This window comes from Hoplias malabaricus, chromosome 3, assembly GCF_029633855.1.
Source record: "Hoplias malabaricus isolate fHopMal1 chromosome 3, fHopMal1.hap1, whole genome shotgun sequence".
Lineage (NCBI taxonomy): Eukaryota > Metazoa > Chordata > Actinopteri > Characiformes > Erythrinidae > Hoplias > Hoplias malabaricus.
In genome coordinates, this window is record NC_089802.1 from 60,127,750 (window position 1) to 60,142,447 (window position 14,698).

General features: G+C 39.6%; 2 protein-coding genes across 4 annotated transcripts in view; one reads left to right on the forward strand and one right to left on the reverse strand.

Moving 5' to 3' along the window:
- lpp (LIM domain containing preferred translocation partner in lipoma) overlaps positions 1-14,698 on the reverse strand; it is a 269,809-nt gene that overhangs the window by 233,492 nt on the left and 21,619 nt on the right. The window lies entirely within an intron of this gene.
- Positions 7,586-14,698, forward strand: part of bcl6aa (BCL6A transcription repressor a) — a 29,870-nt gene continuing 22,757 nt past the window's right edge. The window contains exon 1 of the mRNA XM_066663347.1: positions 7,586-7,702. Coding sequence (XP_066519444.1) covers positions 7,675-7,702 — 28 coding nt within the window. The 5' untranslated portion in view covers positions 7,586-7,674. The remainder of the gene's footprint in view (positions 7,703-14,698) is intronic.

Below are 14,698 nucleotides of genomic sequence, written 5' to 3' on the forward strand. Positions count from 1 at the left end.
ATATCAGAACAAAAGAATAGTGCTTTATGTCACTCGGTTAAACTATTTCTGCAACTTCTCTTTTAGTGTAAGAGTCCCTTGGGAAAGAGGACAAAAATCTATGCTTAACTTAAAAACCTTGAATACACATGAACAGATTTTGTTTAATAGAGTGACTATGCCACATTAATAATGTTAAACCTTCACGCTCATGTTGCCTAGCAATAGTGCTCACATTAAATAGACTACATAAAAAAAAGCTTATTGTGAATGTACTTTTTTTTTTTAATAAATGAACTGAACATCAATGTATTTTACAATATTTGATATTGACTGCCCTTTTATAAAAGCAATAAACCACTTGAGATAGAATTTTGCAGTGGTTTTATAACACTGAAGGGACTTTTTGGCACTCTGCTTTATGTAGTGCAAAAAACACCCTTCTCCATGCTAAAATCGCAGTAACAGACAGCTTCTGGGGGCTTGTGGCTTTAATATACAGGATAATGTTTACAAATATAGCATTTATCTAGCTACTTTAAATTCTTTTGGAACATTAGGGTGTCACCTCAACCAGCACTAATGTGCAGCATTCACCTGGATGATGCCCAGTCAGGCAGCCAATCTGCTGCAGTATGCTCATCACACATCAGCTATTAGGCAGAGAGGAGATGAGAGGGATTTGAGGAAGGGGAAAATTAGGCCAGAATTGACCACAGTGATAGACCTAGCAAGACATCGGGTTAATAATTCTACCTTTTTCAAAGAAATGCTTCACAGGCCCCATTTGTAAGTACAGTGGCCCCATCACTGCACTCAGGCAACGGGGTCCAAACCCACCGCAAGGACATTGCCCCCTTGTTGGCCCCACCAACACCACTTCAAGCAGCTACCCAGGTTTTCTTTGGAAGTCTCCCATCCAAGTACACATCGGGCACAAACCTGCTCAGCTTCAGTGGATTTGCATGTTCTGGTGTTCAGGTGCTATGCATGTTGTTTCTATTTTTAATTTGTGTGAAATTTACCAATGGAATGTATGAGAACGGGCATGTTTTCACAAATGATGTGAAGAATGTCAGCTTTAGAGACAGATGATTTGTATTCACAGTGCTTTAGGTCAAATGGGGCCTCATTAGAGAGAGAACTGAAAGTGTTCTGAACATACTGATATGAAACATATGGGGATCAAGTTCGTTTAAAGGTGAATTTATAAATATACGCAAACATTATCATTATTTTTTAAATCCCCTTAGACTCCAGAAAGTTAAATAACTAAAAGCTTGAAGTAAATGCTTTAGGTGACATAAGGACACTAGTAAAACATACTACAGTAAGAGGTCTGACCACAGGTTACACACTTTAAGCTCAATATTCAAAGTCAGTATCCTTTCTTTCTGAAGCTACAAATGTCAGCCAATGCAAACGTGTGAGATTAGGTCTGTCTGACCTTTACTAAAGCCGATAGCGGTCCCCAAGCATGTCAGCGGGCACCGTCCTGACACGAAACATGGCCACCATAAAGACCGGCTATAGATTATAAAGTCTCAAAGTCGCACAGAAGCCACCTCTGCTGTTATGATAAGCTATTATCACAGACTGACACAATGATTACGGGATCATTTGATAAAGGTCATTGTTAGCACAATAACTCCACATCTCTCCAGGAACCTCCACAGAAGCCTTCGAAACTGATCCCAGCAAAACTGTGAGACATGCCTTCTGTATGTAACTGAGGCTTGAAAGAGAAGAGCTCGTACAAAAGCATCACCCACTCATGCTGCATCATGTGGAGAGGACACCCAGGGTGTGGGAATGCTAATGAAATTTCCATCTCTAAATTATGTCAAAGTACAAGTCATTCTGAAATATACTGTGGCTCTTTATGAGTACATGCCCTCAGATACTTACAAAGGCCAAGTCTGGGGTGTGTTACTGCTTTACACCCAGTGTGACCCTGAAAATAAGAAAGAATTTACAGAATATGTTACTTATAAATATAAGTTACTTATAAATATATATTTATTCTTTCATTCATTCATTTTCTTTAACTGCTTTATCTTGTTCAAAGTCATAGTGGGTTCAAATCCTACCCAGAATCACAGGGCGCAAAACTGGAACACACTCTGGATGAGATGCCAGACCTTCACAGGCTATCAAACACACACACACACACTTTTTTCAGCCCACTCACCTATCAACATTTATGTTGTATTTTTTGGATTGTGGGAGGAAACCGGAGCACCCAGAGGAAACCCATGCAAACAGAGTGAGAACACACCTCCTCACAGACTGTGACCCCAGGCAGGGACTGAATCCACAACACAGGACTCTAGAGCTGCGTGAGAGTACATGTTGCGCCATGCCTACTTCATATATTTATTAACGCCATTTTACAAGTACCAAAACAGCACACTGGCAGTCGTTATGATAAAAATAAACTATATTAGGAAATACATAACATCAGGGAAAATGCAAAAATAAAAATATGTAAATGTGCAAATATTTGTCATTGTACAACATACTAGGAAAAGTGTCTTCTGAGGCTGTGAACACACACACACACATACACTAGTGGCAGAGGATACAAATCCAGTGAGTCACACTGCCATACCTGGCATCAGGGAAACAGTTTGATTGTTAGGTGCCTTGCTCAAGTGCACTTTTCATGTGTGGACTGAGGGAGAAGGACAGTGCTGTTGTTTCACTCCCACCACCTACAATTTTCCTGCCGTTCATGGGAATCGAACCAGTGCCCTTTCACTCCTAAGCCCTCTTCTATAAACATTAGGGCACATATTCCTAATAAAATAAAATATGGTAAACAGAAAATAACACAGAAGTTTGAAGAGACTTTTACTAAGATATATACATTCAGTCACGGCCAAAAGCGTTGGCACCCCTGAAATTTTATTCAGAAAATTATTGCCATTATACATGTTGTGTTATACATGTTTATTTTCTTTATGTGTATTGGAACAATAATTTTGTCTGGCCCATTTTTGGAGTTTTTGAAATCAATTTTGGCTTTTTTGTGTTGTTCCAATACACACGAAGGAAATAAACGCGTATAACAAAACGTGTATTTGCAATAATTTTCTGGGAGTGCCAAAAATTTCCACCATGACTGTAGACATATTTCCAGACTGTTACAGTTTAGTCTGGTTGCATTTTCCGACTCACACCAAACACGATGCTGAGGTATGGACTCGGTGGTGAATTTAATTAAATGAATGTCTGGAGGCCCAGCAGACTGAAAATTTAGTCAGGCAATACATACAATATAAAAGCTAAATAATTTATCTTCTATCCTTTATTTCTAAAACATTTTTATCTCAAAGGATTTGGTCTATTCCGAGATTCCACTTTCTGACACACAGGCACAAAGAATCACTGAATAGTAAATATTCTCTACAATAGATTTCAGACCGATGGTTTAGATAGTGCTCTTCACCACCATCTTCAAAAGAACAACTGAGAAAACATCTTTTGTAAGAACAGTTTTTAGTCCTTCTTTTAGAGTTCCAGAAACTTGTACAATGTATAGAAAAGCACACTGAATGTGTTCTGTCATTTTACAACCACCAATATATCATTAATGTCTATCTGCTCTACACAAAATACCCATATTTACAGCATGGTTTATCTGTGGCGTAAATCAGTGATTTGACTGAAATAGCTGTGTATGCGATGACTTCTTCCCCCACACCAAATATGACAGATAATACTCTTTTTCAGAAAAGTTTCACCATAACTGCCAGTGTGGTAAATCTTGTTCTGGTGATAATCAAGACCAAATGCTTTGCCTTAGAGAGCTGTTACTAAAAAACTGCTGCAACATCCTGATTTTGCAACATCATAAAAATGACTAAATAACTCCTGTGTTTTCTAAAATTAAGAGCAGCACTCAGACATCTTAAGAACTAACCCTCCCTACTCTTTACTTCTGTTAGCATTATGTGATTGCCGTAATTCATATCAAAACTACGAAACATCCATCTGGATTTCAAAATGTATGACAAAAAATAAACTGTCACTTAAAGTAGACCGTTACCTCATGTGACACTTTGTTCTTAATGAAGTTGTTGAACAGAAATCAGTTGAACAGTCACAGTCATCGATGCTGGTTTTCGTCTGCAAGTCTGGCAGAATTTTTTTTTTCCTGGGACATCTCTGAGCGATCACAAACTACATTTTGGAGGGTAAGAGCTCAACTGTTTGACATCTGCGCAGCACTATCATCTGTGGGTGTCAGACACAAGTCTAATTTCAAATTTGCACTAAATGGTGCAGCAGGTAGTGTCGCAGTCACACAGCTCCAGGGGCCTGGAGGTCGTGGGTTCGATTCCCGCTCCGGGTGACTGTCTGTGAGGAGTTGGTGTGTTCTTCACGTGTCCGTGTGAGTTTCCTCCAGGTGCTCCGGTTTCCTCCCACAGTCCAAAAACACACATTGGTAGGTGGACTGGCGACTCAAAAGTGTCCTTAGCTGTGAGGGTGTGAGTGAATGTGTGAGTGTGTGTGTTGCCCTGTGAAAGACTGACGCCCCCTCCAGGGTGTGTTCCCGCCTTGCGCCCAATGATTCCAGATAGGCTCTGGACCCACCGAGGCCCTGAACTGGATCAGCGGTTACAGATAATGAATGAAAAAAAATGAAAACTAAATGTTTTGGGTTTTTTGAGCATGTGTTAAAGAAATACTGACCTTTTTGGCTTTTAAGATTAATTTGCTTGATGTTATACTAGTTACATTCGTTTGGTCCTAAAAATTCCCAGTGTGCCAAATTTATTTGTTTGATTGACAAACAACAGAATAATCCTGCCACTGTGAAGAAAATGACATACTGACAACTCATCAGAAAACAATATTATTCCTGTTGTTAGATACATGATATTATATTACGTTAACGTTAACGTATGTTTTCCATCAAAATTTGTGTGTCAGTTGCAGGCTTTGAAGGTTCTGGCTTCCAAATATTAGGCCTGTTTACATTTCAGACTAACTTTACAGCCTTGCCAGTACATACACCAGCTAAAACAAGCAACAGAGGCAGGAACAGATTTTAATATGTTTGCTAACTTGTTTTCCAACCAAGGTGCAGAAAGCAAACTCTGTATTAATTTCAGATTGTGGAACAACGGCTTTAAAGACAACCAAGATACACCAATCTGTGCTTGGTAACCCAGACACAAAGTGAAATAATTACTCTGGCACCGTGTGTCATAGCACTTGGTTGTTTTCATTCAGGCCAGGGGCAAAAGCCTATTAAACTAATCTCCAAATATAACAAGACAAAATCCACCACTCATCATGAATAGGAAAGGTTATGACAGACTGCTGTGAATTTGAATGCAGCAATTTGCATGCGAAGAGACTCATGAGCCTCATCTAAATGGTCTGAGACTAGTGAGGGCCTGTTACACATCCTTGTCCTGTTAGAACTGAATTACCACAGAGGGTCAACTGAGACAGAGGCAGGCTCATACGGAGCTCGACCTTTTACAGATTAACAATGAGGAGCAATACGAAGAGATGATTCAAGTGAGGGAGCTTGGGGCTTGACCTACTGACAGAACTGGGTCAAATGTTTCAGTATTAATGAGACAAAGCATGAATTTGCAAAATCCATACGACGCTGAATCACAGAATGATTCATTCAAAGTATGCTACCTAGAGAATAGCACGTGGCATAGATTGCTTCCTGCTTCCTAATATATATAAAAAAAAAACTGCCGCATCAGACATAAGAAATTGGCCCCAGTCCTGGAGTCATGAACTGATCACACTGATGTGCAATGACAGGATTAAACAGCGTCAGGTGAACTCTGCTGCTTCCGCCTGGTGCCACGGGTGAGAGTGATCCGTCACAACAGATTACAGCATTAAGAGTGTTGCCCAGCGCGGTGAGCATGTTCAGAGCCTTCTCACGACAACAGCCCCACGGTGAGCTTTCAACTTTAAATTTTAACGGAGCAAGAGGTTCCTTCAGTGTGCAGCCACGAGGAACATCTCACCATAGCACTTATGGTTTTGGGACGCAAAGCCTCTGGCAGTATGGACTGTCATCTAAGTAGGATCGTAATTCAAAGGCATGACATTGCTCAAATACACCTCTCTTTTCTCTCTCTCTCTCTTTCATAAGCATTTATTCATATATGCTGACATAAAGCTTGGGAGCCAAACCGGTGTGGACAGCGCTTAAATGTAAGGATTTAACTTAAATAATACGTTTCCCCCTGCACAGTTCCAAGAACTGACAGACAACGTGCCAAACAATGTGAATGGCAAGCAGAGCAGGAGCCAAAAGGCAGGATAACGAAACTGAGTTGATTATGACAGATTATAAAATATGTCATAATACCCAGGGCTTAATGCCTGAAAATGCGATGCCACTGAGCGCAGCAGCCACGCTGCCCCATTCGCCGGCATTACCATCCAATTTTCGGGCCTAAACTGGCAAGTCCCCTCCCTGGCTTTACCCCATTGGCAGAGCTGGGGTAAAGTGACATCTGGAATGATGTAATATCAACTCCCCTGCTAGTCAAGTTATAAAGAGCAATATCCAGCTCGCGGGATTGAGATCAGCTTAGGTAGATTAATGCTCTAGGACACTCAAATGTTTGTTGTATAAAAAGCTCTGTTTATAAAACAATGTGTCATAGCGGTATATGAAGGACTCTAATCTGGCAGATGGCCCATAGCCCGAGAGCCGCTCCATATTAAGGAGAATAGTAGCCTAAGGTTTAGAGTTCATGCGCCTCAATGAGATTTCAGATTGTGCCTCATTCAAACGTATTATAAAGAGAGAGAGAGAGGGGTGGGGGTAGAGTAAGGGAGAGAAAGCGAGAGAGAGAGAGAGAGAGAGAGAGAGAGAGAGAGAGACTGGGATTATAGCAAGGGCAGTTTAATCTGTGTTTTTTTTTTTTTTTTTTTGCAAAAGGGAGCACGCCCGATGATTTTTTAGCATTCGTGGAAAGTGGACCATGTGAGTGCACAGCATTCAACGAACGCTACAACGCAGTCGGCCTATCAGCTCTGAGTGCCACTGATGCCCTGTGGACCTCTTCCCTGACGCCAAGTGCGCTCAGTCAACTCCGCTCACTTCAGCTTGCTCTACACTGCGCTCATCCTCCTCCTCCTCATCCTCTTCATCCTCACTCGCGCTCGCTGCCAGACGCATCCCAAGCGCGGGACAGCTTCTAAGCTCCAGGGTTTATTTTTGTTTTTGGGGGGCTCTGAGAGAAGGAACGAGAGAACTGAGCGAGACGGAATTTGCCTCAGCCTTCGCCATCCTGAACACCAGGCACATTCCACAGCATCATCCTCCTCAGCATCATCCTCAAGCCCTACAACCAGTGCTCTGCATTCCCTCGCTTCCTGCAAGCTTTCGCTCCAGTCTGGGCTGCGCTCCTGCCGCCGCTGAGCCACCCCAGTCTGCTCTGCTCCCCTCACACTGAACCCCTGGATATCTGCTGCTTCCCTCAAGGCATCCGCCGCTAATTGAGCTCCGTGACTGATAACTCCGAATAAAAGGACGGAAAAAAAAGAAATAAATAAAACAACAAACCTCCTGCCATCTGAAACACCCTGGCAGCTTTTATTTTTTGTTTTGGACTTTGACCACAGACAGAATCAATCCCAGGAAGACGTGGTGAAGCCGTGACTGCGCACTGCCCCCTGACTCACACCTCCGCTCCCAGCATGCCCCACTCCATGCAGCAGAGCCACGGTGAGCATGTCCATTTATTCTCTTTATCCCCACAGTCCTCCCCTTTGACCTCACTCCCTCGCTAACGTCCCACTCACATCATGCCTGCTAGTGCTGCAATCCCAAGCTGAGGAGAAGAAAAAAGAAACAGCATATTCAGAGCAGTAATAAAAAACGAACAGGAAACTTAGTAGAAACTGTAAACAATTAGTGAGGCGCAGTAACAAATGACAAACCGGTGGGAAAAATTGTGCCTGTGGAAGTGAAGACTTAAGAGAGCTGTAAGATGAACAGCTGGTCGTCTCTCCAAACGTTGTTATCCAAAGCTCATTTCCCATCGGCGGTAATAAGTGAGAGATTCCTGGTTAAGCAAACAAGCGTGCTTATTGTAGACGGGGCTTAAAGTAAATTACTATCTCTATTACACGGGTTATGTCACATCACATTGAACGTGGAGCAGAGCCTCCTCTTATTCACTACTAGTGCCAACTCAGCCACAAGCACAAGTCAATTAGATTAATCTGAAACACACAAACACTGTATGAATAACGCAGCAGCCAGCGCTGCATGTGACCCGCACCGCTGTCCCACTTCAAATGCATTTTTAATACGATAAGAATGTCAAATGTGTGGGTTTTTAAGGAGGAAAAAAATGGAGCAGGGACATGGGGAGATAGAAGGGAAATTGCCTGAAGCTGTTTGGACTCAGTGCTCTCTTTTAATCTGAGACTGTTTTCTCTTCTTGGCATTTGCTAACACAATCTTAACAGAAGAAAATGCTCTCAGGCATCAAACTCATTTCCTCTTATTTACTTACGCTTATGTAATTTACTCATGTTTGACAACAAATTAAAAAGTGTGTCTATCCCATGCACATTCACAGCCAACTGACCTTTCTGACAGAAGGCGACATAAACATTCGCAGATGGCTGCAAAGTTGGTCAATTCATGTCTGGAAAGTCTTACGGGAATATATAAATTTATTAACATGTGGATGGTGGGACACAGGAGGAAAAATGTGACTTTTCGATTTTTAAAAAAAGAGATAAAGTGTCTTTTGGTTTAAAAAACGTTTCTGAAATGTGTTTATAAAGAACATTCTTGTAAACACTAGAGGAGATGTTCTGAGGCAGTGATTGTCTCAGGACAGTCGAGGGGGTTGGAGTTAACATGAAAAGAAAAATGCGTGCTTTAATAACACACAATATTTTTAATAATTGCTTTGCTAGAAAAATGTAGAATGCATCACAAACTAGGAAAAGAATTACAATACACTGCCTTCTTATAAACAAGCATAATGACTACTATATACATAAATAACACGGGCTCTCAACAAAGAGCTTTATGTACAAAATTAAATATGTTTGTATACACACAGACAAAGCACAATGCAAACTGCTGAATGCTTCCTCCTTTAACACAGTTTGAAAATGTTTGAATTGCGGTAATTATTGAAAAACAACACAATCCCAATAAGGAATGTTACCCTCTGCACATATTAAATGAAGTCAAGTGGATGTCATGAATGCTTCAAATCACCTATCATGAACTCAGTGATGGGTCTGTACACTGCATGCTTAACTCGTTCTCTTGTCTGACTCTCTGGAGTGGAACAGTCACGAAGCTGATTAAGAGCACGGAGGATATGACCCTGTTTACAGACTTAGTTAAAGCTCATTTTGCTCTCATATGCTCACATCTGCAAGCATGCTCTTTACGCAGAAGCTGCGTTATCTACTTCAAAAACAATCCTTCCGTTCAGGAGCAGCTACTGTCTACTCCACTGGCCTTTGATGCTGGACATTGTGCTCTTTCTCAGTAAAGTTTTGAGCTCCTGATTTGTCTGGGAGGGGTCCGTTCTGACTTTGGGAAAGGCTCTGTTTAGCACAGACGTTATAGAGATACATGAGACAGTGAGGTTTCACTTGCATTGTGAAAAGCTTTTCAAAAAGAAAATGCCCTTGTTTTTGTAGGGGTTTAAAACATGCAGTCTGAATAACTGAGGTCATACACTGTATTGACTTGTTTACCTAAAGTCTTATATTCCAATTAATATCTTTTAATAACACCCTCATTTTCCATATCCCTAGCCCCATAAGATACATGTTAACCCCCTTCAACCTTATTGTTAATATATTGAATATATGCAGATCATCTGAAGGGGCTATTTAAACAACATGGAACTGAGTCTAATAAAGCACATGTTCATTTTTTCAAACCACAAAAAACTTATACAAAAATAAATTGAATGTATTAACTGCATTGTCTGTACTTTAATGTGGTACATACTTACATACTAACTGCACTGAATTTGAAACATAAGAACAATTGATTTTAAACCGCTCTAACGTTTTACATTCCTAGTAAGGAGGGGTTTGTTTGAGCTCTGCATTTTGTCTCAGGTGTGAAAATCAGCCAAGCATGGTCAGCGCTGGTTATGTCACAGCAAGGTCGCACAAATGCCACAGCACAGGTCAAATCAAACGCACTCAGTGTGGGTAGAGTACTGATCAACCTCTCTGTATATGTACAAGTGCAGATCGGTTTGCCTGGAGAATTCTGTCTATCCAGGGGTCAAATACAGGCTGTTTTGAGCTGATACTTCTCATAGGTCAAGACCCACTTGTTGTGCTTCAGTTCCCACAAATATGATCCTCATCATGAGCAGGAGTTTTTTTTTGTTTAGTTTTTTTTCCACAGTGATGACACACTGCTCCAGTGGTGACACTGACTCGAGCTGATGTGTTTGCCATAAACATTAGCAGGGCGGTTCAAGGGAGGCACAGTCAGGTCCAGTGCAGGCGAGTGTTGATGGGTGACTTGCTACATACGCAGCCTGGAGCCTGCCAGGGCAGAATGCATATGCGCATGCCATCTGTGGCCAGAATGCAAGCATACTATTGGAGAAAGATGACCAGAGGGGGAGGGGGTCACCAAATTAAAATCTTTTAATTTTTTCACATCATTATTGCGTATTATTCAAAGTCAAACTTTCTTTTATTAATTTCCTTTCAAACCATCCATTAAGTAAAAAGTTATTGTTTTTGAGTGTGAGGAAAAAGCGGAAACACCAAATTTTACAGACAAATAGATATAGCCTTAGATGTTTACTTCTTACAATCCAAGTACCGTGTAGTATAGTTTCTAATGTTTATATAGTTTCTGTGTAGTATTCTTTTTCTAAATCTCTCCTTGTGGCAGTCCGTATTATTTGAGGTTATCATCCAATACCTAGTTTTAGCGCTTAATAAATAACAATTTTAAATAATGTGTGCTGTTGATTTAATAAATTCAAGCAATCAAGGAGAATCTGAACAAAATCAGAAAAAAAATTATATTTTTATGTGTTTATATTATTAGTTTGTATTTACTGTGATTATATATAACTTTATACAAGCGCCACGCTTACTGAGAAGGCATTAGTTTAAATATATATATTATTCCTAAATGTGTTGAATACCAATCTTGCAACCCTTTTTTTTTTTTTTTTTTAAACACAAATTGATATTTGTATTTGCCAATGGATATCACTTCAGTAATATTTTCACAGTATGAATAACACAATGACTGTTATGAGTGAGATTTCAGAAAACAAAGGACAGTCTGCAAACCAAAAAAACATTTTTTCATTTCATTTTGTCAGAAGTAACAGTTAAATGATTTTCAATGTCATAAAATATAGAATTTATAGACTCCTTAACAACTTAATAAAGGCAGGAGGTTATGTTTTAGGGAAAGGTAAATGATGCTCTTTAAGAATTTTAGAGATAAGTAGGATAAAAGGCTAAAACTTAGCATTCAGAAGCAACCTTTATCAAGACAAACCAAAGCATGTTTGTCACTGTCATCACAACATGACATCCATCAAACTTGACTGTCCTGATTACAATCATTCAGAATATACTCCTCTATTATGTTAGATAGTCAAGGTTGTTGGTAACACACATCAAAACTAGAATAAACCGTCTCATTTAGAAGAGGCTGCTCTGGACATTTGGGACTGGCACCATGAGTATAAAAACTTAGATTTCAAAAATGATTAGAAATGTTTCATAGAAAAATTATCTGCCCAAGCATTTGCCAACAGAGTACGCTAATGGCATGGATTTGGAACATATATGTTCATAGTCATTTTGAAACTAACCCAACAAAATATATTGCTACAAATCCCACCCCAATAATCCCATGTAAATTGATATGTTATTAAAAAGGCCAGAAAGTACTTGTTTATCTGCTTTTTTTGGGGGGTTGTGGAATTGGAGTTGGAGGCTGGCCAAAGCAAATCAGTTTTGAGAGAGGGCGATTGCAGAGGCTTGGTTAAATTGCTTTCATCCTGTCCAAAAGCTCCTGGTTCCATGTTACCATGGATTACACTCCACTTAGTGCATCTGATGGACAAGGGGAGGGGGGCCAGGAAAAAAAAACCTCACGTAAACACACCCCATCATAGGCCTAATGGATAAACTGCTAAGGCATTTGGCCCAGATTGGATTTACCAGTATCCTGACTTTCCTGATATTAAAAAGTGTGCACAGACCATATTCCCTATATTAACTGAGATTTGACCATTTCGGATCTAAAGTAAAAATCAATCGAATGGCTGCAATCACAGAGAAAGGGAAAGAATTAAAGAAGGAAACAAGCTACAAAAGAGGACTGCGTGATTAGAACTGATGGCTCTTATAAATGATGTGGCAGGCAGTCTTCACCCAGCATTCAGAGCAGCAGCAACAGATGTCAAAGTGCGCAGAGTCAGAGCAAAAAAGCTGAACAATATTTAACTTTAAACAATTTAGGAGCAAAGCGAGGTGGCAATTACTACTGTAAATGGAGCAGGGTGATCCATGTTTTATCTCAGCTACTCCAAAAAGACATATGGCATCAGTGAAACCATGGCAACCAAAGATCAACTTGAGAAACGTCTCAATGAACAAAATGGGGGACAAGATGCAAATATTGTTGCTGGTGTGAACGCAGTGTTCACAGAACACCCATATTCACACTAGAAGGCGACAGAACATATACTATATATACATATACTAGTATAGGGACACTATACTTTCCTATGAGCGCAGGAGATCTGTAGTTGCAATTTGGAGGAACGTGATACAATAAAGAGCAACAAGCGAAAGAAAAATCAAGCTGAGATGAGATGATGCAAATTAGTTATGACGCAGTGAGGCATCAGAAAAAAAAAAAATTAAAAAATGGGTCTGACAATTCCTCAGACCAATCACACAGGTGCCCTGTCCAAGGTTCCCAGCCTCAGCTCTGTAAAAGTTTACTTCCTAACAACATTTTGTTCCTATTCTTAACAGTTCAGTACAGCTTATTACGGCCAGTTCATCTTTTCATATTATGTAGAATTCTTCTTTGCTTATGTACAGATGCATTTAAAAGAAAAACGAAGTGTGCACAAATGTAGCAGATGTTGTTGTCACTGGTGAGTAAGTAGCTTCAAGCTGACCACTAGCTAGACCCTTTGAATACTTTATTAGGAACACCTCTACACCTCTTCATTCAGATGGTAAGGTAATTGTCTGGAAAATATTTTCTTGGGCCAATTATCACCAATGAAACTGTGCCATTTTCAAAACAGATAAACACCATAAAATATTCCAAGTAATTTTGGAGTATTTGGAGTTTTAATTGGACAGTGTCTATATATAAATAAATAAATAAATAAATACATAAATAAATATTGTCCTCCACTGAAGGTTAAGAAAGTTTTTTCCTTCTCCTGTAAGTTACTGTTTTGGGAGATACATGTTATTAATTGTACCGCGACCAACTGTAAAATCTCACAGAAACAGCATAAATAGTTCATAGCTTTTTGATGCAAGAACAATAAATTTTTTTTTCAACTTTGTTCTTTCTCTTTACATGTACACACCTCCACCACAACTTGGCAGTTTAACAGCAAGCTGATTTGCCCGTTTTATTGAAGAATGGGAGTGCCTGTGTAAGCAGACCCATAGTGATCATTACAAGCATTTTTCAGCCACTGACTCTTCCCTTATAACATCTTTACTCCAGCAAAGTGGATTTAATTAAACTTACTAATTAGACAGGATAAGTGTTATATGGGAGGTTTCGGTCATTGTTACTGCTGTTTCTCTGTGAATTCTGTCTTGCCATTCTGTATGTGTTCCCATTAGAACAGATTCTGGTGCCTTCTGTGCAAGCTAATCATAGATATGACTTAAGTCAAAAAAATAAATAAATAAAATTTACCAGAGTAGGATGGGTTCCTTCTTTTAAGTCTTGGCTCCTCTCAAAGTTTCTTCTTCTTACTATGAGGGAGTTTTTCCTTCCCACTCTCAACTTTGGCTTGCACACGGATCTCTGTACAGCTACTTTGTGACAGCATTCAATGTGAAAAGAAGTACATTAAAAAAAAAATTAATGGAATGGAATTAAATTCCCTTGAATTAAATATGACACTTGAACTTTTAACCTTACAGTAAATGTAGAAATTTTTATTCAATATGATGTGGAGGGAAAAAAGTCCAAAATACTAAAAGCTACCGCTCAGATATTACACTAAAGCATTACAATTCCTGGTTTCAAAAATGTTGATTGGATGCATGGCACAGTGGTATATGCAATGTGTTCTAAGAAAAAAATATATTTAGCACCATTTTAATATAATCAGCACTTTTAGCATTTGTAGCAGTCCATATTAGAATTAGCACCTTAAAGCAACAGTGGGTAGTATTTATGTCCTTAAAATTACAGCTTCAATATCATTCTGATGCTACAATAAAGTGTAAAATGAAGAATTGAGCCTTTGTCGTTGTTACTTTGAGTTCAGCACTGCAGAAACTGGACTATGCAACTTTTGGAGGAGAATAAGAGACCACGCCCCCCTCCCCCTTGATTTCAGAACATTGCTGTAAAAGTGAATTAAACTCTGAAAGTGTAGATGGAGCCCAGGAGCAAAAACACCATATATCACCTAGTATTCCTTTAATCTATTATATTATGATTTTTAGAAACTGTCATTTGTATAAATTT